We start from the raw sequence: 27,917 nt of genomic DNA, 5'->3' as shown, positions 1-27,917 counted from the left end.
ATATAATATCTGTATATATCATATACTGTACATATAATATGTAAATATTACATATATGTTATATTTTGGATTGCAACTAAGGTTTGATTGATTGATTGTTTGAGACTTTTCTTAGTAGATTGCACAGTACAGTACATATTCCGTACAATTGACCATTAAATGTTAACACCTGAATAAGTTTTTCAACTTGTTTAAGTCGGGGTCCACGTTTATGAATTCATGGTAGGTACATTTTTAGTCTACTTTATACCACGCGTTATCCCTTCCATCCTTTGTAACTGAGCTACTGCATGGAGCAATTCCCTTATGGATCATTAAAGTTTGTCTAAGTCTAAATCTAAGTCTAAGACAAGCCGATGCATTTTTTATTTTCTTATTTTTTAAATCAAAACCTACAATTAAAAGAGTTTTAATCAACAGATTAATGTGACTTTTAAAAATAAATTAAAAGCAGTTACAATTGTATGCCATACTGTTGATTTTTAAAAAGTTATTTTATTTGCTGTTGTATTGAAACACTGGCTGAATATCTGATATTAAGACAATTTTCTGTTCAAGTGTTGCCCTCAATACAAATGATTTACTTTTATCACCAACTTTTATAATTAACAATTTATAATTAATTATAGCAGCGTTGTCACATTTAACACATACACGTTAATTGTATTTATAATAAATACTGTGATCTGGGTCCGATCACATCTGTTTTAAGTTTTTTTTGATTGATTGATACTTTTATTAGTAGATTGCACAGTACATTACATATTCCGTACAATTGACCGCTAAATGGTAACACCCGAATACGTTTTTCAACTTGTTTAGGTCGGGGTCCACTTTAATCAATTCGTGGTTAGTTCTGATAACTTTATTTCGAAAAAAATAATATAAGATTTATTGAAACAATTTGTTATATTTTCCTCCATTCACTGCAGTATGACTGCTGATTCATACTCCAGGCCAAATGGGGGCGGTAATACTTCATTGAATGGCAACCGCCAAAAAAAACTACAAGAAGAAGACGCAGAAGAAGAATTTAAAAAAAAGGCGGACATTTAAGAAAAGTCAGTCGAAGCAGCCTGAACGAAGTGTGTCTGTTCATTTATATAGTAGGTGTTTGATTTATTATTATTCTTGTCTGTAGATAAACAGCGCAAAAATGCCATGTATAAACTTAATTAATGTCTCATATATGTTTATGTAATCTAAACGAGAACCCGGCATCGCCTGTGTTAAATGTAGTAATCGTAAGCAACCACTACGAGCATGTTCGAAATCAAGTTCAACCATAACTATCTGTTAATAATAATTTTGGCTTTATTGGCAAACTATTATTACTATGCTGTATTTTGTATGATGGGCTTAAACAGACGACAATGATTTGTTTTCCATAATGCAAGTCTTTACATTTTACAACATGAGGCAAAGCGACTTCAGGTTTTTTCGTCAACACTCAGGCATCTTCGGCGCAACATTTCTATAGCCGAGAATCCAGCCTTGGGGAAAAAAAAACCTTACATCGTACTAGTTCGTCTTGGTTATTGTACCATGGGGTGTGACGTCACCGCGCTGTCACATGCCAACATATTTTACATGTTCCCTCTTCACACAAATGTGAAGTGAATTATATTTATATAGCGCTTTTCTCTAGTGACTCAAAGCGCTTCACATAGTGAAACCCAATATCTAAATTACATTTGAACCAGTGTGGGTGGCACTGGGAGCAGGTGGGTAAAGTGTCTTGCCCAATGACACAACAGCAGTGACTAGGATGGCAGGAATCGAACCTGGAACCCTCAAGTTGCTGGCACGGCCACTCTTCAACCGAGCTATACCGCCCTATACATTGTATCGTATGCATGTTTGAACTGAACTGAACATTACATTTTTAGTATGATTTGGTTGGATTTGTGAGCAAAATGTAGATGTAAACATCTTCCTCATTAGCATGCCTCCTGATATAGATGTCGAAACAAATTAGTCTACTATCTAATAGTAGTCATTTTAATTTACAATTTGTCAAGTGCCATTTAGGGTAGCATCGTGGAACGGGGTTTAGTGCACGTGCATCACAATACTAAGGTCCTGAGTAGTCCTGGGTTCAATCCCGGGCTCGGGATCTTTCTGTGTGGAGTTAACATGTTCTCCCCGTGACTGTGTGGGTTCCCTCCGGGTACTCCGGCTTCCTCCTACCGCCAAAAACATGCACCTGGGGATAGGTTTATTGGCAACACTAAATTGGCCCTAGTGTGTGAATGTGAGTGTGAATGGTGTCTGTCTATCTGTGTTGGCCCTGTGATGAGGTGGCGACTTGTCCAGGGTGTACCCCGCCTTCCGCCCAAATGCACCTGACTTGGCCCCAGCATCCCCCGCGACCCAAAAGGGATGGATGGAATTGCCAATTAAAAAAAACAAGCTGCTGGCTTAACATATTCCTGTGTAGTACTTATAGATGGTCTGTAATTATATAGCGCTTTACTATACCTGGAATAAAACCCAAAAGCGCTTTACATTATACATCACATTCACCCATTCACACACACAAAATGCAGAAGCTGCCATGTAAGGCGCTAACCACGGATCCATAGGAGCAGTAAGGGGTTTGGTGCCTTTCTCAGGGACAACTTGACGTGAGCTTTCTTGGCCCAGGATCGAACTGGTAACTCTCCGATTCCAAGACGCCACTCTACCCACAGAGCCATGCCGAACTCTGTTGTGGGAAATCAGTACAACTCTGTACTAAAGGTTTTGTTCAGCTAAGTCTTGTTATGAATACATGCAATTTAACAGCTGTAATGTGTGTCCATTTCAGATGTCTGACACAGCAACAGAGGATGAGGTTCAGGGCCTCCGACGCCAGCTGAGGCAGAAGGAGGAGGACATCCAGGAGGCTGCCCGTGCTGGCTTGGGTCTTCTCAATCAGCTCATGGAAATGCAGACAAAGCTGGAGGAACAGAGGATAGAGATGACAAGTGCTCTAGAGGTATGACATTACAAGTCTTGCCACTAAGTGAAAGTAATGTTTTTTCAAACTACATTATAGAAGAAACCATAATTTTTCCATATATTGTTTCCATATATTAGACTATAAGCCACAGATATATATGTTGTGAAATGAGTTATTTACGCAGTAAGATATTGTAAATATTTATTTCCATACATTAATTGTTTCCAAACGGTGCTTGTAACACAGCAGTAAAACGACTGATCAAACAAAGCAGAAGTCATCGTCATGGACCCACTGGCTGCGGAAGCTTGCTCTCCAATCAGATAAAGAGACTAACTCCACGATGACATTAATTTACTGAGGAATTTGTGAAACTAAAACAGCACAAAAATAATGCTGTTGTAAGTTAATAATACTAACATAGACCCTTGTAAAGGAGGCAGCATATTTGCTATTGCTAACAACTATAGCGCCAAGATGTCGGCGCCCGGACGGGCTGCAACATCGCGGAGCTCTTGCTAAAGATGGAACATTTGGCAGAAATACTGGACAATTCTGCAAACTTCATGGCTGGCTCACATCGTGGTCACTCCGTGATCACGTACGACCGCCAGACACTTCTGGATGTGGACATATCGGGCCGTTTTGGACTGATAGACGCGTGCTTGCTAGACGTGCTAACTAGCATGGGAATAATTCGGCGGCTACATCCAGCGGCCTGTGAAGCAGGGGAGTACAGTAGCAGCGCGGGCCGTCTACGGAGCAGACGCCAGCGGTGTGATTGGAAACGCGGATGTCGAGCGGGGCTAAAAACAAAGCAGAAGGCTAATCCCCACAGAACACCACTTCCCTCCATCCTGAAGCCGGATTTAAATGGAAGATGCGAGACTACTGGTCTGGGTAAGGAGTCAGTTAAATTAGAACAAGTTTTTTCTGCTTTGAGTGTTTCAGAGTTGGACATGTGTTCTATGATGCGTGCAGTTTATCAAAGCAACAAACAAACAATCGGAAAATTCCCGTTACTGAGGTGGCTAACCATGATTCGTGCAGTTTATCAAAGCAACAATCAAACAATCGGAAAATTCCCGTCGTATCAATTCCTAGATATGGTCGTAATTTTACTAAATGCACTGGGCATAATAAACACAACATTATTAATATTGCTACTACGGATAATTTGATCAAAAATTCCCTAAAACAGCCCACTACCTATAATATAGGTTTTTTAAACATAAGATCATTGTCTCCCAAAACGTTGTTGGTTAATGATATTATCAGAGACAACAATCTTAACGTCATCGGTCTCAGCGAAACCTGGCTTAAACCAAACAACTTTTTTGCACTAAATGAGGCATGTCCTCCTAACTTTACACATGCGCATATTGCCCATCCTCTTAAAAGGGGTGGGGTGGGGTCGCACTAATATACAATGAAAACTTTAACCTTAGTCCTAACATAAATAATAAATATAAATTGTTTGAGGTGCTTACTATGAGGTCTGTCACACCGCTGCCTCTACACCTGGCTGTTATCTACCGCCCCCCAGGGCCCTGTTCGGACTTTATCAATGAATTCTCAGAGTTTGTTGCTGATCTAGTGACACACACCGATAATATAATCATAATGGGGGACTTTAATATCCATATGAATACCCCATCGGACCCACCGTGCGTAGCGCTCCAGACTATAATTGATAGCTGTGGTCTCACACAAATAATAAATGAACCCACGCATCGCAACGGTAATACGATAGACCTAGTCCTTGTCAGGGGTATCACCGTTTCCAAAGTTACGATACTCCCATATACTAAAGTATTGTCCGATCATTACCTTATAAAATTCGAGGTTCAGACGCATGTTCGTCAAACTAATAATAATAATAACTGCTATAGCAGCCGCAACATTAATACGGCCACAACGACAACTCTTGCTGACCTACTGCCCTCGGTAATGGCACCATTCCCAAAATATGTGGGCTCTATTGATAACCTCACTAACAACTTTAACGACGCCCTGCGCGAAACCATTGATAAGATAGCACCGCTAAAGTTAAAAAAGGCTCCAAAAAAGCGCACCCCGTGGTTTACAGAAGAAACTAGAGCTCAGAAATTATTATGTAGAAATCTGGAACGCAAATGGCGCACGACTAAACTTGAGGTGCACCATCAAGCATGGAGTGATGGTTTAATAACTTATAAACGCATGCTTACCTTAGCTAAAGCTAAATATTACTCAAATCTCATCCACCGTAATAAAAACGATCCTAAATTTTTGTTTAGTACGGTAGCATCGCTAACCCAACAAGGGACCCCTTCCAGTAGCTCCACCCACTCAGCTGATGACTTTATGCAATTCTTTAGTAAGAAAATTGAAGTCATTAGAAAGGAGATTAGAGACAATGCGTCCCAGTTACAACGGGGTTCTATTAACACTGATACGATGGTATATACGGCGGATACTGCCCTCCAAAATAGTTTCTCTCGTTTTGAGGAAATAACATTAGAGGAATTGTTACAACGTGTAAATGGAATAAAACAAACAACATGTTTACTTGACCCTCTTCCTGGGAAACTGATCAAGGAGCTCTTTGTATTATTAGGTCCATCAGTGCTAAATATTATAAACTTATCACTTTCCTCGGGCACTGTTCCCTTAGCATTCAAAAAAGCGGTTATTCATCCTCTTCTTAAAAGACCTAACCTCGATCCTGACCTCATGGTAAACTACTGACCGGTGTCTCACCTTCCCTTTATTTCAAAAATCCTCGAAAAAATTGTTGCGGAGCAGCTAAATGAACACTTAGCGTCTAACAATCTATGTGAAACCTTTCAATCCGGTTTCAGGGTAAATCACTCCACGGAGACAGCCCTCGCAAAAATGACTAATGATCTATTGCTAACGATGGATTCTGATGCGTCATCTATGTTGCTGCTCCTCGATCTTAGCGCTGCTTTCGATACTGTCGATCATAATATTTTATTAGAACGTATCAAAACACGAATAGGTATGTCAGACTTAGCCCTGTCTTGGTTTAACTCTTATCTTACTGATAGGATGCAGTGTGTCTCCCATAACAATGTGACCTCGGACTACGTTAAGGTAACGTGTGGAGTTCCCCAGGGTTCGGTCCTTGGCCCTGCACTCTTCAACATCTACATGCTGCCGCTAGGTGACATCATACGCAAATACGGTGTTAGCTTTCACTGTTATGCTGATGACACCCAACTCTACATGCCCCTAAAGCTGACCAACACGCCGGATTGTAGTCAGCTGGAGGCGTGTCTTAATGAAATTAAACAATGGATGTCCGCTAACTTTTTGCAACTCAACGCCAAAAAAACGGAAATGCTGATTATCGGTCCTGCTAGACACCGAACTCTATTTAATAATACAACTCTAACATTTGACAACCAAACAATTAAACAAGGCGACACGGTAAAGAATCTGGGTATCATCTTCGACCCAACTCTCTCCTTTGAGGCACACATTAAAAGCGTTACTAAAACGGCCTTCTTTCATCTCCGTAATATCGCTAAAATTCGCTCCATTCTGTCCACTAAAGACGCTGAGATCATTATCCATGCGTTTGTTACGTCTCGCCTCGACTACTGTAACGTATTATTTTCGGGTCTCCCCATGTCTAGCATTAAAAGATTACAGTTGGTACAAAATGCGGCTGCTAGACTTTTGACAAGAACAAGAAAGTTTGATCACATTACGCCTGTAATGGCTCACCTGCACTGGCTTCCTGTGCACTTAAGATGTGACTTTAAGGTTTTATTACTTACGTATAAAATACTACACGGTCTAGATCCATACTATCTTGCCGATTGTATTGTACCATATGTCCCGGCAAGAAATCTGCGTTCAAAGGACTCCGGCTTATTAGTGATTCCCAAAGCCCAAAAAAAGTCTGCGGGCTATAGAGCTTTTTCATTTCGGGCTCCACTACTCTGGAATGCCCTCCCGGTAACAGTTCGAGATGCCACCTCAGTAGAAGCATTTAAGTCTCACCTTAAAACTCATTTGTATACCCTAGCCTTTAAATAGACTCCCTTTTTAGACCAGTGTATCTGCCGTTTCTTTTCTTTTTCTCCTATGTCCCACTCTCCCTTGTGGAGGGGGTCCGGTCCGATCCGGTGGCCATGTACTGCTTGCCTGTGTATCGGCTGGGGACATCTCTGCGCTGCTGATCCGCCTCCGCTTGGGATGGTTTCCTGCTGGCTCCGCTGTGAACGGGACTCTCGCTGCTGTGTTGGATCCGCTTTGGACTGGACTCTCGTGACTGTGTTGGATCCATTATGGATTGAACTTTCACAGTATCATGTTAGACCCGCTCGACATCCATTGCTTACCTCCTCTCCAAGGTTCTCATAGTCATCATTGTCACCGACGTCCCACTAGGTCATTATTGTCAGCGATGTCCCACTGGGCGTGAGTTTTCCTTGCCCTTATGTGGGCCTACCGAGGATGTCGTAGTGGTTTGTGCAGCCCTTTGAGACACTAGTGATTTAGGGCTATATAAGTAAACATTGATTGATTGATTGATTGATTGATTACATTACGAAAGCACATAAAAATATGCATGAAAACACTCCTACAGACATCACACATGGGACAGTTTAGGAAGTATAAACAGTTTTAGTTGAACTCTAGAACTTACAAACGTTGCTTGGATGAATTAAGTATCCATACAAATAGAACTCTATGGACAGCTAGAAGACTGAACGGAAGTCTGATTAACAAAAAAAGCACTGCCGGTAAATAGAAGGACACTGCAACACCTGCCGTGAGTGAACCCGTCCAAAATAGGGCGCCATTGCACAAACAACAAAACACCCTCTCTGTCTGTCAATCATTCATCCATCCATCCCTTTTTCTACCGCTTATTCCCTTTGAAGTCGCGGGGGGTGCTGGTGCCTATCTCAACTACAATTGGGCGGAAGGTAGTGTACACCCTGGACAAGTCGCCACCTCATTGCAGGGCCAACACAGATAGACAGGCAACATTCACACTCACATTCACACACTAGGGCCCAATTAGTGTTGCCAATCAACCTATCCTCAGGTGCATGTCTTTGGTGGTGGGAGGAAGCCGGAGTACCCGGAGGGAACCCATGCAGTCACAGGGAGAACATGCAAACTCCACACAGACAGATCCCGAGCCCGGGATTGAACCCTGGACGACTCAGGACCTTCCTATTGTGAGGCAGACGCACTAACCCCTCTACCACCGTGCTGCCCACACCCTCTCTGTGTTTTTGCTTATTTATTTATTTTTAATTATTTTATGGTGTCCCCCAGCTAAGAAAAATCTAGAAATTTGCCGCACAGTTCAAAGTGTAGGAAAAAAGTAGTGGCTTTATAGTCCGGAATTTACGGTACATTTCTTTTATGGTTAAGTCAACTATATTTTGACTCCGATCTCATCAGGAAATGTCAAAAATATACCAGTATTTTGATACCAAGACAATACCAACACACAAAACAATACATTGATACTTGCTTTTTTCAGTATCCTCTGTACCAAATGCTTTATAACCCTTTTTCCTCAGTGAGCTGCGTTGATTCTTAATGTGTGATTCTTAATGTGGCAGTCTTCACCTTCAAATGTTCAAATTTATTGTCACTACTCAACAGGTTTGAGGGAGTGATCTTACGCAGCAGCAAACATTGCAATGAAGCGAGGTCCAGTCAGAAATCCAGTTAATGCATATTTATTTATAAACTTGCAGGGTGAATGAAACATACCATGGATAATTGTAGTGACATTGTGCCATATGTTCTCCTGTCTTTCCTGCCTGTTGCTGTGTGCTGTTTTCTGCCATTGGAAAGAATGGTTTGTGCTCCCACACCTGAGTCCTTCCTCGTTTGGCTCACCTGTGCTCGTACATATCCCTTTCCCCCTGCACTGCACAACCAAAAAGCTAGTGACAAAAGAAAGTAAATGCCAACTCAAAAATAAGGATGCCTTAATGGCTCCTAAAGGCGGTATGTATCGTAACTGCGCTTGCCAAAACACCTCATACACACAAGCTTAGCCAGAGAATAAGATGTAGCAGATAGGATATGTGATTCCAACTAAGACACTTTGTTGCTATATTTAGCATTATGGTTGAGAAATTTTAAACAATTAATGTATCTGAAAACGATTTTTGATTGCACTTTTTTAGGCAAAAACTACAAAAGTTCCTGTGTTGCTGAAAGCTGCTGTTCCTGCATTATTAAAGCAAGTAACAAACAACATTCTGCATGTGGGTCTTTGTGCTCTTTTTGGGCTTGTGGACTGCTTGGATTTGACGACCAAATAAATGCAATATGCAAGACACGCTCCTCTTTGACTTTTAATGCACACCTCTCCTCACTAACGTAGAAGTCGCAAAATATGCTCCACAGAACCTTTCTGCTGCGTCTTCTCTGGCATAGCAGGTGCAATTATATTTGAAAAATAGTTAGCTATTTTTATTGTTTCTTATGAGCATATTAATAACCACATTAGTGTGTGTTTTGATGTATTGAGTGGTTACAGACTGCTGCTGTTATTTTTTAAATATATAGTAACTTCTTCGCAGTTTCTACGGCAATTTAGATTCAGTGCAGAATGGTGTTGAAGCATGGTAATCTTAAATACTTGACACTTTAAACTACTTCTCAAAAAGTAGTCATTTTAAAAGTACATGGATTCTGTTTTTATTTTTTTTATTATAGTGTGAAAAACGTATGGAGAATGGTGGAAATTCATCGGTATCAACTACTGAAATGCTGGTATTGTGACAACCTTACTGCTAACAAGGCTTTTTACAAGTACTGAGTCACCTTATGTATAGGTAGAAACACTTATTCATCTTTAATACAAATGAATGTATTTAATTGTTTTCTTGAATTTTGTTTCGGTTTCAATAAAAGCCACATAAAAATTATATACAGCTTTCCTTTCATTTTGTAAGTAAATCTGCAGGGGAACCATTTGTTATTTTTTTATACATTAAATGGGAAATAACTAGAAAACATGCAGAGTAAGTATTAAACTAGTGGCTCTCACTCAATTAGTGCAGGCTCATAGTAGGCATTCATTATGAACATGTTCATAACCAGCTATTATTCTGTCTCTGATGTATGTTAGGGTCTTGAGCAAGACAAGTATACTCTGCAGAGGGAAGTGGAGCTGAAATCCAAGCTCCTCGATTCTTTGCAATCCGAATTTGATTATTTGAAGAAGCAGCAGAGACAGAAGATGGACAAGGAAACTGAGCAACTGGAGAGGAGCCATAAGACAGCACTAAATGAGCTCAACAACAAGGTACAACAACACACTCTTTAAATGTAATACAGTGTAAAATAGTGCTTCTCAAATATTTTCTGTTACGCCCCCCCTGGGAAGAAAAACATATTTTGTGTCCCTTACTCTCCACCGTGATTGTCTATTGTATAATTTGTCAATAAAATTGTTATAACTATATTAGAACATAACTGTAGAAAACATGCAATGTGAGTATCAAAGTAGTGTCTCTCACTCAGTTAGTGCAGGCTCAGAATAAGCATTCATTATGAATATGTTCATAACCAGCTAAAATGGAAACGTGTTCTGTGGTCTGACGAGTCCACATTTCAAATTGTTTTTTGGAAACTGTGCACGTTGTGTCCTCCGGACTAAAGAGGGAAAGAACCATCCGGATTGATAGGCGCACAATTCCCAAAAAAACACCATCTGTGATGGTATGGGGGTGTTTAAGTGCCCAAGGTATAGGTAACTTACACCTCTGTGAAGGTACCATTAATGCTAAAAGGTACATACAGGTTTTGGGGAAACATATGTTGCCATCCAAGCAACGTGTATTTCATGGACACCCCTGCTTATTTCAGCAAGACAATGCCAAGTCACATTCTGCAAGTGTTATAACAGCGTGGCTTTTTAGTAAAAGAGTACGGGCCGGGTACTAGACTGGCCTGCCTGTAGTCCAGACCTGTCTCCCATTGAAAATGTGCTGCGCATTAAGAAGTGTAAAACACGACAACGGAGACCCCGGACTGTTGAACAACTTAAACTGTACATTAAGCAAGATGTGAAAGAATTCTACCTGAAAAGCTTAAAAAAATTGTTCTTCTCAGTTCCCAGACATTTACTTATCTTTGTTAAAAGGAAAGGTCATGTAACACAATGGTAAAAATGCTCCTGTGCCAACTTTTTGGCAATGTCTTGCTGCCATTAAATTCTAAGTTAATAATGATTTGCCCCCCAAAAAATAGTTTTTCAGTTCGACCATTAAGTAACATGTCTTTGCAGTGTATTCATTTGAATATAAGTTGAAAAGGATTTGCAAATCATTGTATTCTGTTTTTATTTACGATTTACACAACGTGCCAACTTCACTAGTTTTCGGTTTTTTACACACATCGAAAAACACGTTTATCTCTGAATCATGGTGTGAGCTAACTGGGAAGAAAAAAACATGTGCATTTAAAAGGGAAATACAACAGCAGATGTGCAGGATGTCCATTTGAAAATAAACATCAGCAGCAACAATAATTAATGTGCAAAGATATGAATCTAAAGAAATAAATACAATGTAACACATTTCGATTGTCTAATTTCACTTTTTATTTTCACTTTCCTTTTCGTTGACACACTGTCATCAGAAGACACTGCCTCACACCTAAGAGACATACAGAAATGAAACAAGTCAACTACAAATAATATAAGGGATTTTGTAGGGACATGCTACCGAATATTCTTCTGCATATTATTTTACTGTGCGTATACAGTTTTCTTTTTTAACATGAAGACTTTCTATATCGTATGTGTTTTGTATTTTACAATACTGTATCTTTTATATTCAGACAAGTGTTTTTGCATTCATCACTTGATGAATTTGTTTCTCTTAGATGCTGGGATTACAATCTTCTTTGGATGAGACGCGGCTAAATGAGAAACAGTTGAAAGAAAAACTTGACGTTCAGACAGAGGTGCTGCAGAACAAGATGGAAGAGTTAGATGTTCTCAATCAGCACACTCCATGTTCACCAACACCAGAGTTATTGGAGTTGCAAAACAAAGTCTTGAAGTTAGAGAAGATCAAGGTGAAGGAGACATATCATACAACATGTTACATATTGCATGTGTTAAATCATTGGTGTCTTCTAGTTGGAGTTGGAACTGGCACAAAAGACATCAAATTACAGGGAACAACAGCTGCAATTGACCAATAGCAGCTTACAGCACAATCTGCAGAAAATCACAGAGGAGAGCAACAAAGAAGTTGCCACCTGGCAGAAGGCATTAGAGGTAGGTACACTATGCTTCAGTAGCTCCCATTCTGATGCATTATGCTTCAACTATGGTGACAAATGTCTTGTGCGTAAAAAACACAATGTGTGCGTGCAGGCTCTCACGATGTGTCTTCCTCTTTCTTTACATGCACAACGTTTCACCCTTTTGCAACTTACTGTAGGTGTGGGCATTGAATAGACGGCCCAACAACTACCCTCCTTTCTGATTGTTGACTTTTAATGTACACAAACTGCCTCATGGTCAAAGGCAGTCCAGAGGCACCACATCCGATGCCCACGGAATGCTGTAGAGTCTTGTCAACCAAGACAACCCTACAGCATCCATAGCTTTAAAGGGGGAACTCCACTTATTTAATTTTGCCAATCATTCACAATCTTTATTTGAGACAAGAACATACGTCAGTTCTCTCTATTGTGCAGACCAAATTGTAAAAAACGGTTACGGATAGTACGAGACAGCTAACAACGTAACTAACGGGATTCATCTTTCCTGCCTTGAAAGCCCTCTAATGATCCAACAAAGTTACATTTACATGCCATAAACTGCATTTTATCCAAGTATTAGCAACATTGTTATTGTAAGAGGTAACGCCGAGGAAATATTTTTAGTAACACAGCGCCTTGCTCATGGACGTACTACTGCAGCTATTGACATACTGAACTGCTGCTGCTGCATCGCATTTGAGTTGGTAAAAGTTTGTTAAATTATTTATTTTCCCTTTCACTTGTTTAATACAATGTTGTGTCCATAAGCGGAAAAGTTGGTCAACTTTGAAATTCAACTTCGACCTGAAGACTTCACTTGGAAGACGCTCTATTGCTCCCAGCATGTTTTACTTGAGGAGTGAGGATTATGTTTAATTCATCATCCAAACGTGGAACACAAGTATTGTGCTGAAAAATATAAACATCACATTACGCAGCATTCCAATGAGAGTGGACATTGTACAGTATGTTTGTTTTTTTGTGTTCGTAGTTTGTGTTTCTTGTTTAGCACTTAACAATACTGCGACATGAGGCTTGGCGTTTCACCAAAGCTGGATCTGCTTAGCACACAGCTTCCAAAACCTGTAGCTCATCCTCTGTATATTCAGGTTTAAATTATACGGTTCTGGATCATCATTAGTGTCTTAAGTCGTTGCCGTTGGCTCTCATGAAGTCTGCCATGATTAAACGTTGTTGGTAAAAGGAAATAGCGAATGTTGCGATGCACTTTGTGATATCAATGCATTAAAAAAAAGTGCCAGCAATGCTTAAAATGACCAAAATACTGTAAATGTTACATTCTATAATGAGTGTGCCTCTTACATTACATACACACTTACCATGTTTATATAAAACATTGTTGGAGGTTTTTGAGTTTTTTAGAAGGCTTAATAGTCAGCATAGATCAAATCCCTATTATCTGCATTGTTTGTTGCATCTTGCTAGCATTTTTTTACGGGTTAAAATGCATAAAAAAGAAAGACATTAAGAATGGAACTTTACTGTCATTGCACTTAGAAAGTATAACAAAATTTGATTTCAGTACAAACCTGTCCAAGAACAGACATGTAGTCGACAAGGTTAGACACAACAAGATGACTGATGGGTTGCCACAACGGCGGGGCCCTGTAGAAAGGTAAGTAGAAAAAAAATTTAAACATGGGGAGAGAAGGACAACAAAGCAAATCTCGAACTAATCTCCAATGGAAGCATGGGGCCTCAGTTTAAGATCAGAAAAAAATATTGAACAAGGCAAATATGTATATATTATGAAACACAAAACTTGAGACTTGCATATGAGTTCTTGTCTCACATAAGAATTGTGAATGACAGGCAAAATTACCCCAAAAAGTGCAGTTCCCCTTTCTATAATGTATAATATTATTTTTTTAATCTTTTGATTTAATTAATGTCCTTCCATCCATTTTTACCGCTAATATGATCTTTAAAATATCCATTGTGACCTAGTGAGTTGAGTTGGAGTTTTCTAAAAGCTCTATTTTCAAGAACAACAACCAACGTTTGTAGCATGTTTTTAAAAGATCTGTGTTGGTGTGAACAAAGCCTCTTCTCTTCTGATAAAACCTCTCTTCTGCTGGATTTTCATTCATTTGAATTTCATCATTTTCACAGCTAAAGACAACATCTCAAAGTTTTGTGCAATTTTCCTAAAATCTAAATTTGAATTGTTGATTTTCTCCTCTTGCAGGTCGAGTAAAAAGGATGTTATTTCAACAACACAATGTCAAAAACGATGAGACCACATACCTATTTGCCTCTCCTGTGTGCCACAGGATTGTCGGGAGGCCAACCGAGAACTCCAGATGCATTTGGACACCTTCCTTCAACAAGCCCAGGACCCAGACAGTAAAGGCAACTCTCTCTTTGCTGAGGTAAGATCAGAACTCTCAAATACTTACTGCATTTCTAGAGGTCTTGATGTACCAATTTTGCTTCAAGTTGCCTTCATAGTCTGATCCTGAATTTGACCAGGTTTTTAACAACATCCCTACAAAACGAACAAGTGAACTTATAAAGTGTGAAATGATACAGCCATTCAAATATTTGGTCATAAGTCTTTCAGCGGGCTCTTCAAAGCAGGCTGATTGAAGTATAAGAGAGTTTCTCCGCTTAGACTTGTTAGCTACAGCTGTGCTCGGACATATTGTACATCATTGTGCAAAAATGGTTTTATCCAAAGTTTTGAACTAAGCTCAGGGGTCAGTATTGTGTCATTCCTGGGCTGGATTTGGCCCCTGGTCTGGCAGTTGAAAAGTCCTGTGCTCGGGCTGCACGATTAATTAGCATCGAATCGATATTTTAATTAGTGCGATAAATAGCCGCAAAAAGCTGAAGGGTTTTTTTTCTCCTCTGTCACCAGCATTTGAGTTACAGAAATGTTCGGCAATCAGAATTGTTGAGTCTTGCGTTCTTCGCCTCCTGGCCAATCAAAAGTGTTTAAAGAAACAGCAGGTTTGAGTGCGCTGCAGTGGAAGCTGCCAGTATCCTAATAACAAACACCACTTGCTCCTTGTTAAAATGTTTAATGGTAAATCGGAATAGGCTGATTGTACGGGAGCCTGTAAAGGACTGTTTTTCTACCTTAGGGGGATGACTCGTTTTTATTCACTATTTACGCAATAACCTAACTTACGAGAGAGTGAGAGGAGACGGCTTATACAGTTTAACAATTTACTATACACCAAAGAAACATACAATAACCAGACATTAATTACACTCATACACTCTTCCCCACTCACACCCTACCTCCCCAATAGAACAACCCGCACTAAACCAATCACACAACACACACACAGTCCAACCTGGGCCCCTTGGCTGGGCCAGAAGATTGGCCGTTCTGGTCCTGATGAATCGGTGGTGCACTTAGGGGTAAGGTGGGTGAGTTGAAACTGCTGGATATAAGGGGGCGTTGGAGAGGGGGAACGCCTCCTGTTGTGGAGTACAGATGGGGGGAGCACGGCCGTGCTTCCTTTAGCACGCCTCAGGAGGTCCAGTCTGGAGCAAGAGGAGAACCAGCCTCATCCTGGGTCACCTCTCTGTCGACAATTCTGTGAGCGTGTGCAATAGACACGCCAACCTCACGCTGTCCACGTCCCTCGCAGCAATGTAGCAACAATAGCACATTACTAACTCGCTATACTGTCCCACACTCGCTTTCCAAATTATACAGTCACAGGGGAGAGGGTCTATATAACAAACTTAAGTCAAACGTGACTAAACCTGCCGTTTATTCCCTTTTGGGGTTGTGGGGGGCGCTGGCGCCTATCTCAGCTACAATCAGGCGTAAGGCGGGGTACACCCTGGACAAGTCGCCACCTCATCGCAGGGCCAACACAGATAGACAGACAACATTCACACTCACATTCACACACTAGGGCCAATTTAGTGTTGCCAATCAACCTATCCGTGAAGCGCCCAAACGTCCTATACTTCAAACTAGTGCAACTGATACACTGTCACTTATAACACTCTGAAATAATAATCTTACTGTGGTTCTTTCTCCGATCTGCAATCGTGGTGGACTATCTTTTGTGTAGCACTACCGACGCTGCGTTGCTGCGTTAGTGCCGGAGCTCTTTTAACACTTTTTTCTAACAGCCGAAGGAAACTGAACTGCCCGTAACCGTAGCAACCGTAACCATAGCAACGGTAAAACAACTTGAAGATACACATTTACTTTCCCATACGACACGTATTAAATAGAAATAAATAATGATAATAATAATAATAATCCCTTAACAGAAATTATCTCCTATCTGTAGAACTTAAAGGAACAATCACACAGATATGCAAACCTTCAGAACACTGATCGTCAATAAGTCAATCAATTGAAAAATATATATAAACATGATGTTGAAATACTTTGCCAGCGTCAATAAACTGCTATCTCTTTGTGTTTGTTTTCTTTGTGAACTGGGAAGAAAGAGAAAGAGGTGCATCGCTCTCAGCACGATTGTTTAACGATTTAATTAACTAAACAGAGTGAACCCTCCCAGTCTATTACAATCTTTGTACTGGTCGGCAGAGTGCAAGACCACTCTTTTACACAATTACACACTCAGGAAGCACGACAGTGAGCCTCATTCCTCACAACTCACTAGTGAGAAGTTCTGCAAAGTAACAAAAATTAAGATAAATATGATAACATAGCGAAATGTCTCGTTGTCAGAATATTTCAGATTCAAATCTGATGGGCAATATGAGCTCATCAACACAGACGAATAAAAGAGAATGTGGTGATCATGTGACGGTAACAAAAAAAGACAACCCGACAAAATTTTTCCAAAAGGAAAAAAAAGGACTTTAAGATGTTCAATGTATTTTTAAATTACATTTTTGCTTACAGAAATGACAGTCCATTTTAATTTTTTGTTTATTTTATTTAGGATAAACAAACTTAATACCTTCTAATTAAAGTACAATGGTAAACAACTATACAGTAATAAGAAATAAAATGTATATCCTCTTAAAGCAGCACTAAGTACCTTTTCAACCATGAATTAAGGAAAGAAGTCTCCCCCCGGTCTCCCTTTGCTTCAAACCTGCAGCCGCCCCGATACTTTCTTGGTGGTAGCGTCATGTTTGTAGTGCAATCGAAGTTCATTTCTTGATAGTGTCTGCTATTTAACATCAGCATAGCCATTAGAGACATAATAATTGTGCCAATATGACAGCCTGTCAGAAATGTCACTATGACGCTCTATGCGCTACTTATCATGGGAAATGTGGTCTTCGCTGGCAAAACACTACCGCTTTGAAAGTTCTTAAGTGGGGCTTTTAAAGTAAATGATTGCATAGTTTTCTAATTTGTCGCACCTTGAGACAAGCATATTTTGATTGGCAGTCTAAAAGTAACATGTCTTCATTCACTTGTTAGTTTTGTTTATATGTATAAAATGTACAAATCGCAAATTAAATCGCAATTTTGTAATGAAACATTGCAATAAGGTTTTTTCTCAAAATCATGCAGGCCTAGTGTGTGTTCCCCTATCTTCATGTGTTCATTTAAATTATATATTACAAATATTGGGCTGTTCTCTAATCAAGTGTATACAGATATGATATAACATTGCTCTGTTCATGTGGACATATTTTTCTGAACTTCAGTTGGAGGATAAACGATCTGAAATGGAGAGAAAACTCATCAGCATGAAAGTCCAGTATGAGTCTCTTCAAACACAACATGCTTTCAACAAACAGCAGTTGCAGCGCATGAAGGTAACTCAATATTCAATATTAATATACACTATTATGTATTTTCTTGAGACTAAAGCTCTTGTTTAAAAAATCCTCTACGCTTTTAAGGTGTCCTGTCATGCAAAACCCCCTTTTCTTACCTGTTGTCACCTGTTTTTTTGTATTTTGTATCACTATAAGTTCCGAAAATGTCTGACCATGGAGGCACAGCAAAGACATTTGTAAAACAATTTTGCCTTCTTCCAAACATGCTCCAAACAACCAGTTTGGAATTTGAGATTGATAAAGGATAACTAAAAACTACAACATGGTTGACAGGGTGGAGACGGAGTTGAATGGGCTTTGACCTGGAGGAGAACTTTGGCACGTAATTAGGACCGCCCACAAAAGTTGCATTCAGTCAGAAAGCGACTTGAAGAGGATTTGTAAATCATAGTTTATGCAACATTTTGACCAAAGAAACACCATTACGGGTTATGTAGACCACAAGGAAGGGTTTTAAACGACGGAAAAAAATCTCACCATGACCACTTAAAAAAAAAAAAGTATTTCCTTGTATGCAAAGCGCACAATATGAAACAAGTATAAAATTATAAAACACATTCATATTCCTAAACATAACCAATCCTGAACGCGATCTTAGGTTTTAATTGTATATTTTTAATTTATTAATGTTGAGTGCTTTTGACAGTTTAACAATATCAACACAACATTTAAATTAGTTCCTTATTGTCTTTCATTGCATACAATAGTTTGAGCAAAACAAAATCAATAGTACACAATAACTAAACAAAATTAATAAATATGCACTACTCACTTATATACTTTGGTTTTTGCCCTTAAAATCCTCTTGTGTCCATAGAATTAATCCCTGAATTTGTAAACATAAACAAAATTGAGATTATATATATATATATATATATATATATGCATATATATATATATTTATATTATATATTATATATACTCTAAATATGTTTTACTTAATATGTTTTTATTTTCTCTTGTTTATCTCCAATTCACCTATAATTGCTATTTTTATTTATTTTGCACTCTTTTTTTCTATGTATGTTGACTCAGTGCTGTAAAATGCAACAAATTTGCTCGCAAATGCAACTAAAAATAGACTGCAACTTATATTTTTTAAAGTAATTTTTCAGAACACAGCCTGTTACACAGCATCATGAGGCAGTTGGCAGGTTGGTGTTCCTGGCTAACATCTTTGTGTGTTAGCCGAATAACAATGTTAACCTATAAAACACCATTGTCAATTATTTCCAATTTTCTGCTGATGTTTAAACATGTCCTCTTAGTTTTTGATGGAAATGGTCTTTATAATTTATTTTAGGAGTTTTCATGACCTTTTTGTTTTCTTTGTCATAATTATCTAACACTGCTTAAAGCCTGTAGATGGTGAACCACAGAGTGGTGTTCTGCAGCGAAAAGACCTCCAAACTTTGCTTAATGAACATCAATGTGGTACAATCACAGATGCTATTAGCTATTCACATGTCTGCAATAAAGGCAGGCAGCAGTTAACAGTTTCACATTTCTTTGGTGTAACCAACAAAGCAACTTCTGCTGTATAAAATAAATGAAAATATAAATAAACACTAACATTAAACAGTCTTGTTAACCAATTCTGACTATATCAGTGGTTCTCCACCTTTTTTCAGTGATGTACCCCCTGTCAACATTTTTTTAATTCAAGTACCTCCAAATCAGAGCAAAGCATTGGTTGAAAAAAAGAGATAAAGAAGTAAAATACAGCACTATGGCATCAGTTTCTGATTTATTAAATTGTATAACAGTGCAAAATATTGCTCATTTGTAGTGGTATTTTTTTAACTATTTGGAAAAAAGATATAAAAATAACTAGTGATTCAATTATAAATAAAGATGTCTACACATAGAAGTAATCATCAACTTAAAGTGCCCCCTTTGGGGATTGTAATAGAGATCCATCTGGATTCATGAACTTAATTCTAAACATTTCTATACAAAAAAGAATTCTTTAACATCAATATTTATTGAACATATCCACAAAAAAATCTAGCTGTCAACGCTGAATATTGCATTGTTGCATTTCTTTTCACAGTTTATATGAATATACATTCATATTTTGTTGAAGTATTATTCAATAAATATATTTAAAAAAGGATTTTTAAATTGGTGCTCTTTTTAAAATATTTTTGAAAAATCTCAAGTACCCCTTGGCATACCTTCAAGTACCCCCATTTGAGAACCACTGCACTCGATGGTAACAGTTCATGCAAACATTTCAACTTTGCAACATTATTATTGTCAAATGCGTACAATTTTGTCTTCACAGACAATTGTAAGCTTTTGACTATACAAAATTACTATCTGCAGAAGGAGATGGGCAATAAATGTCTTTTGTGGCATTAAAAAGCAATACTTAAGACTTGCTGGTACATGCAGAAACCCTGTATTTGGATGGTTACAATCCGGACACTGTTAGCTTCGTACCAGTTGTACTTCTAGAGTATTTATTAGTAGCCAACGAGAAGGTATATTTTTGACGTTCCGTCCATCTATCCATCCATCCATCCATCTACTTCTTCTGCCTATCCGAGGTCGGGTCGTGGGGGCAGCAGCGTAAGTAGGGAAGCCCAGTCTTCCCTCTCCCCAGCTACTTTGTCCAGCTTCTCCCGAGGCGATCCCAAGCCAGCTGGGAGAGATAGTCTTCCCAACGTGTCCGGAGTCTTCATCATGGCCTCCTACCGGTCGGACATGCCCGAAACACCTCAGGAGGTGGCTACAGGATATAGTTGCCAAATAATTCTCTGAGTTCTTTGCATGCATATTATATAATTTACTTTGCATTTTAATTATAATAGTGTTAGTAAACACTACAAAAAAACTAACAAATCTGTGGGACATTACATTAAACATGTAAGTGACAGCCAAAAGAGGTTGGAAGATAAGAATACATCTAAAGGTAAAATATAGTGTAGAAATGCACCCAGTTGTAGGAAATCATCCATCCATTTTTTATCGCTTGTCCCTCATTTTGAATTGCAAAATGTTCTTTTCTGAAAAGGTTTTCACATGCCTGAATACTGTATGTGTGTTCTTCAGGTCCAGATTGCCACGCTGATGCAGCTCCTGGGTTCAAGGGCAGACCCCTCTCAAGTGGAGAGACTGCAGTCAATGCTCTCTGAGAAGAATGAAGAGATACATCATTTGATGGGCAAGCTGCAGAAACTAGAGAAGTTGGAGGTGAGTGATGATCATCTAGAATTTTCAGATAATCTGGCGAGTTTACTGTCTTTCTCTATGTGTCAACTATTACTGATAAATGCATTCACCTTTACCTTTCTGGTAAGGAAAGAAAATATTAACTTCACGTTGTAATCGATTGATGGCTGATACTATAAAATTAGTAAAATATACATACAATTATATTAATATAAATTTAACCAATTATTTTATTCACTCATTTTCTACACTGGTTGTCTTCATTGGTCAGAGCTGGAGCTTACTAATTATATATTCATCTAAAGAATTCATACATCCATCCAAATTCTATACACCCTGGACTGATCACCAGTCAATCACAGTACACAGATATGCACACATGCATATAGACTATGGACAATTTACACTATACAATTTATAACATGAATTTTTTTAATTCCATAAATAGTGTAGAGTGTTTTTTTAGTCCAGAATGTTTTATTTGATTCATTATTGAAGTACTTTATGATAAATATTTCGAGGTGAGCTTTCCAGCATTTTTGTATCCTCTAGTATGACATATCAAATGAGTTTTCATGGACATGGTTCAAAAAGCATAGTGAAATTAGGACATCATTTATGAAGGTTAATTATATTGTGCACTGACAAAAAATGAATAAACAACTACAACTTTTCACAATGTTTTTTTCTTCCACTTTTATAAGCACAACGCCATATTTAAATGAGATACAATATTTCACTATATTTAGCAAGTATCAACTATGTTTGTCTACAGATATTGCTGAAGACCCAGGAGAGTAATCAACCAACAGCAAGTGATGGCCAGGATGAAACATATTTTACTGACCTGCTGAAAATGAAACTTGACAATACAATGTGAGTAAAGTTTTTTTCACTCTAAAAGGTTCTATGCCTGGATCCCCACTTAGATATTGCTTTTTTTAATGTTTATGCAAAATGTTAACATTCAGGAGTCAAACTTATTGTATTTGCAAGTTTTATTACCAGTTTACTTGTCAACATTCATACTTTCATCAAAATAATCTACACAAAAAAGTATATGCATTCAAAACAGGTAATGAAACAAGAAATAAAGGTGTAATACATTAAAGCAGTGCTGGTTGGGGACTATAATAGTAGGAGTAGCTAGCTAGCTAAACAATGCAGTTTGTATTATGTAATCAATATTTGTGTATGCGTTTGCTTGCTTGCTTGCTTGCTTGCTTGCATGTGTGTGTGTGTGTGTGTGTGTGTGTGTGTGTGTGTGTGTGTGTGTGTGTGTGTGTGTGTGTGTGTGTTTGCTTGCGTGTGACCAGTAAGGATGTGGAACGTTTAGGGAATGAACTTTCCCTGCAAAGGATGAAGTCCTTGTCAGAGAGCCAGAAAGCCCTGGAACTGGAGAGGAAGCTCTTCTCCTCAGAACGTCATGTTAAAAAGGTACATAGCTAAAGACTTACCGTATGTGTGCGATTGTGCGTATCAATGGTAAACCCACACCACATCCAAGCCACATCAATAATGCAATATTTCTTGTTAGTGATGATCAAAGACTTTAACATTCATTCCACCAAAAAAGAGTTCATGGCAACAGCAGAAAAGGCTTCACTGCATCGACAGTTAAATTGATAGATATTAAACAATAGACTTCATGCATTTTTCACTTAGCCTTTATTTGGCCCGTCAACTTTTTGGATTTGTGTTTTACTAGCATCCCAGCAAAGCCTTGAAGTATTAGTTTGATTCAATGTTTCTGTTTCCTCTTACAGGCCCAGAGCGATATAATTAGGCTACAGCTTAAAGTGGAGGAGCTCCAATACAAATATGAACCCAAAGGTATTTAGATTGTTAGCTTTTTAAGCTATAAATTACATATAATGCATTAAGATAGGTTTTTGGTTATTTGACATAGCCTCACTTACACAGTGTGTTATAGCCTTATTTCAAAAAACGTTTGCAAATGTATCATATAAAAAGAAGAAAAGTTTGCAGATACATTTGGTTTTTATTGCTTTTTGTTTTTGTTTTTTTGCAGAAACAAATGTTAGCTCATCCAAGCATGGACGGAAAGAGAAACTACCTGTTGATCCTGGCCTGCCTTCTGAGGATGCTGGACTTGATAAGAACAAGGAAACGGACATCACACATGCTGTGATTTCTGAGATGGACACACGTCTTGCTGCTGAGAAAACATGCTTGTCAGAAGGTGTGCTGTACTTCCAAATTATATGTTAGTTATTGTGCTGACACAAATGTTTTCATTTTGCTTTGACTTAGATGTCCACCTGGAGCCTAAACCTGCAAAATGTACAAAGATTTGTGAGGATGACCCTGCATTCATTCTTAATCCCAGGTCAGAGTTTGGGGTGTCAACAGCAGTGTTCATGCAGTATTAAATAGGAATGTTCCGATGATGCAGCAATGTACAGACATCCTGAATGACAACCAATGCCTCCCATTCAACTTGATGGAGCTTAAGAGGTGCTGCAAAGAGGAATGGATGAAACTCCCAAAAATAGGTCTACCAAGCTTGTGGTACTGTATTCAAAAAGACCTGAGGCTGTAATTGATGCCAAAGGTGCATTAACAAAGTATTTAAGGCAGTGATCCCTTATATACATTAGATTTGTTTTTGTTTTTATACATTTGTAGAATTTTTTTCACATTGTCTATGGGTTATTGACTGTAGAATTTTGAGAAGAAATTGCTTTTTTATTTCATTTTGGAATAAGGCTGTAACATAACAAAATGTGGAAAAAGTGAAACACTGTGTGTACTTTCCGGATGACTGTATACTACCCTTTATATCGACGCCTCTTACATGTTGTTCAGTGACTTTGGCAAAGCAGACACACCAAAAGTTATTGTTATGTTATCCTCTCTCTATACTCTTAACCATATACACTTCTTAAACTTTACTAAGCACTAATTTCTTAATGTTTTTTAAACATAGCTTAGCTTAGCTATTAACGTGCCTGCTCCAGAGGCCTGCTCCTGGCTTTCTCTCTGTATGTAACATATTGAGCCTCGTCCTTATGGGATAGTGATACTTGATAATGACACTTAAGATACTCAGAAGTGCAGTTTAATTAATGGAGGTGATTATTATTTGCTTGGTGGAGCATCTCCACACTTTGTATGGAGACACGTAATTAATTGCAATCCGTTTGTCACCCAGAGAGGATCAGGGTTTGTGATTGCCATTTGAAGACACTAATCTGCAATGGCCGATCACATACTGTTTTCTTTTTTCATTAAAATCAACCAATAACAATCGGTGGCTGCTAGATCGGGACATCCCTAGGTGTTAAATATACATTTATCATGTATTGGAAGTTTGTTATACCGTAACTCTATAAACTTTGTGAGAAAAGATACAGTAAATACTGAAGAAATTGAGGTTCACCAATTGCAAAAACTAACTGTTTGATCCCCTGCTGATTTTGGATGTTAACAAATATATGAACAATCCATAAGAGATACATGATATAAAAAAGTACATCAATTGAAGGTTGTACAGTAAAGTAATTTGACTGAGTAAAATAAGCGTTTAAACCTCTTACCAAGGAACAAGCATTGTGACCCAGATTGTTTATGTTCTTAAAACACACACATAAGTCCTGTACCTTTTAAGAAAGTTTTATACTACTAATCTCTACTAATTATGTGTAAAATACATTTGTCACACTAACACTTCCTCCATAAGGGTAAATTTAGTAATCAGGGGAAAACAGATTTTTACCCAACTGAAAGTTTCAATTCCCACCTCCGGAGGAACTTTGAACATGTCACGAGGGAGGTGCTGGACATTGAGTCCGAGTGGACCATGTTCCGCACCTCTATTGTCGAGGCGGCTGATCGAAGCTGTGGCCGCAAGGTAGTTGGTGCTTGTCGTGGCGGTAATCCTAGAACCCGCTGGTGGACACCAGCGGGGAGGGATGCCGTCAAGCTGAAGAAGGAGTCCTACCGGGTTCTTTTGGCTCATAGGACTCCAGAGGCAGTGGACAGGTACCGACAGGCCAAGCGGTGTGCAGCTTCGGCGGTCACAGAGGCAAAAACTCGGACATGGGAAGAGTTTGGGGAAGCCATGGAAAATGACTTCCGGATGGCTTCAAAGCGATTCTGGACCACCATCCGCCGCCTCAGGAAGGGGAAGCAGTGCACTGTCAACACCGTGTATGGTGCGGATGGTGTTCTGCTGACCTCAACTGCGGATGTTGTGGATAGGTGGAAGGAATACTTTGAAGACCTCCTCAATCCCACCAACACGTCTTCCTATGAGGAAGCAGTGCCTGGGGAATCTGTGGTGGACTCTCCTATTTCTGGGGCTGAGGTTGCTGAGGTAGTTAAAAAGCTCCTCGGTGGCAAGGCCCCAGGGGTGGATGAGATCCGCCCGGAGTTCCTTAAGATTCTGGATGCTGTGGGGCTGTCTTGGTTGACAAGACTCTGCAGCATCGCGTGGACATCGGGGGCGGTACCCCTGGATTGGCAGACCGGGGTGGTGGTCCCTCTCTTTAAGAAGGGGGACCGGAGGGTGTGTTCCAACTATCGTGGGATCACACTCCTCAGCCTTCCCGGTAAGGTTTATTCAGGTGTACTGGAGAGGAGGCTACGCCGGATAGTTGAACCTCGGATTCAGGAGGAACAGTGTGGTTTTCGTCCTGGTCGTGGAACTGTGGACCAGCTCCATACTCTCGGCAGGGTTCTTGAGGGTGCATGGGAGTTTGCCCAACCAGTCTACATGTGCTTTGTGGACTTGGAGAAGGCATTCGACCGTGTCCCTCGGGAAGTCCTGTGGGGAGTGCTCAGAGAGTATGGGGTATCGGACTGTCTTATTATGGCAGTCCGATCCCTGTACGATCAGTGTCAGAGCTTGGTCCGCATTGCCGGCAGTAAGTCGGACACGTTTCCAGTGAGGGTTGGACTCCGCCAAGGTTGCCTTTTGTCACCGATTCTGTTCCTAACTTTTATGGACAGAATTTCTAGGCGCAGTCAAGGCATTGAGGGGTTCCGGTTTGGTGGCCGCGGGATTAGGTCTCTGCTTTTTGCAGACGATGTGGTCCTGTTGGCTTCATCTGGCCGGGATTTTCAGCTCTCACTGGATCGGTTCGCAGCCGAGTGTGAAGCGGCCGGAATGAGAATCAGCACCTCCAAATCCGAGTCCATGGTTCTCTCCCGGAAAAGGGTGGAGTGCCATCTCCGGGTTGGGGAGGAGACCCTGCCCCAAGTGGAGGAGTTCACGTACCTAGGAGTCTTGTTCACGAGTGGGGGAAGAGTGGATCGTGAGATCGACAGGCGGATCGGTGCGGCGTCTTCAGTAATGCGGACGTTGTACCGATCTGTTGTGGTGAAGAAGGAGCTGAGCCGGAAGGCAAAGCTCTCAATTTACCGGTCGATCTACGTTCCCATCCTCACCTATGGTCATGAGCTTTGGGTCATGACCGAAAGGATAAGATCACGGGTACAAGCGGCCGAAATGAGTTTCCTCCGCCGTGTGGCGGGGCTCTCCCTTAGAGATAGGGTGAGAAGCTCTGTCATCCGGGAGGAACTCAAAGTAAAGCCGCTGCTCCTTCACATCGAGAGGAGCCAGATGAGGTGGTTCGGGCATCTGGTCAGGATGCCACCCGAACGCCTCCCGAGGGAGGTGTTTAGGGCACGTCCAACCGGTAGGAGGCCACGGGGAAGACCCAGGACACGTTGGGAAGACTATGTCTCCCGGCTGGCCTGGGAACGCCTCGGGATCCCCCGGGAAGAGCTAGAAGAAGTGGCTGGGGAGAGGGAAGTCTGGGCTTCCCTGCTTAGGCTGCTGCCCCCGCGACCCGACCTCGGATAAGCGGAAGAAGATGGATGGATGGATGGATGTATGTTGTTATGAAGCAGTATTATTGTTGTGTTGAATTATTTAATTGGGTTTTCTTGTCATCCTCAGCTGTGATGTGGCAGACTGCAGTGTGATGAAAAGGAAGGATGACCAAGAGAAGGATGACCAAGAGCAGGACTACCAAGAGCAACACCAGGAAAAGAAAAGGAAACGTCAAAGAGTTGAAGCTATCCATGTGGGATCTGGAAGCACTTTGGAAAATGAGTGTTCTCAGCAGTAGAATACATATGTATTTCTGTTATAGTACCCTATACACAATGTATAGTTATACACAGTAAGTATACAGTATATCACACTGTGGTTGTAGTTACTGAAACAACTTTTCACTGCAAAATATTTTCAAAATAATTAAATATTACTTTCAAAACATCTTATATTGACAATAAAGTATATATTTATGCTTTTGTGTAAACTATTCTATTAGTAATTTTATTTTTTTCTGGGTACACATTACTACTACTACTACTTCAATATTTATTGTTAATGTAAAAATATAACTAGGCCTAAGTTGTTGTGGCATAAGTTCATTTCTGTTCTTTTTGTTGGTTACGCTGCTAATAAAACTCCAGTATTGTCTGTGAAGTAAAACATATATAAACTATATGAAGCCAAAGGATATTTTTTTTTCATCTATTAAACATGAAATTAATCAAAAACTATGATCAAGCTTACGTGTCATTCTGGTCTTAATTAGCTATGGTAAGTTCAGTCAGATTCTTTTTGGTGTTAGTTTATAGATAACACATTAGTGCAGTATGATAAGCATGAAATAAGGCATGCACATGTGAGGTTGAAGTGTATTCCTTAACTAGAATGTGCAATTTGGGCAGAAATTGCATCTAAATGCTGAAATGCTCAAGCCGAACTGCAATTATAACGTAC

At 39.6% G+C, this 27,917-nt stretch overlaps 1 protein-coding gene across 1 annotated transcript; it reads left to right on the top strand.

Moving 5' to 3' along the window:
* Positions 1 to 983: 983 nt before the first annotated feature.
* On the top strand, positions 984 to 27,697 carry spdl1 (spindle apparatus coiled-coil protein 1). Its single transcript, XM_061901570.1, has 14 exons — positions 984 to 1,106; positions 2,810 to 2,980; positions 10,068 to 10,244; positions 11,828 to 12,022; positions 12,087 to 12,227; positions 14,512 to 14,610; positions 17,846 to 17,956; positions 21,038 to 21,178; positions 21,933 to 22,033; positions 22,474 to 22,594; positions 22,924 to 22,990; positions 23,190 to 23,360; positions 23,432 to 23,507; positions 27,084 to 27,697. Exons 2-14 carry the CDS (start codon positions 2,810 to 2,812, stop codon positions 27,253 to 27,255), a joined length of 1,743 nt encoding a protein of 580 aa, XP_061757554.1. The 5' UTR covers positions 984 to 1,106; the 3' UTR covers positions 27,256 to 27,697.
* The last annotated feature ends 220 nt before the right edge of the window (positions 27,698 to 27,917 follow it).

The sequence above is a fragment of the Nerophis ophidion genome, linkage group LG05, assembly GCF_033978795.1.
Source record: "Nerophis ophidion isolate RoL-2023_Sa linkage group LG05, RoL_Noph_v1.0, whole genome shotgun sequence".
NCBI lineage: Eukaryota > Metazoa > Chordata > Actinopteri > Syngnathiformes > Syngnathidae > Nerophis > Nerophis ophidion.
The sequence above is the reverse complement of the archived record's forward strand: the minus strand, read 5'-3'. Positions and strand labels throughout refer to the sequence as shown.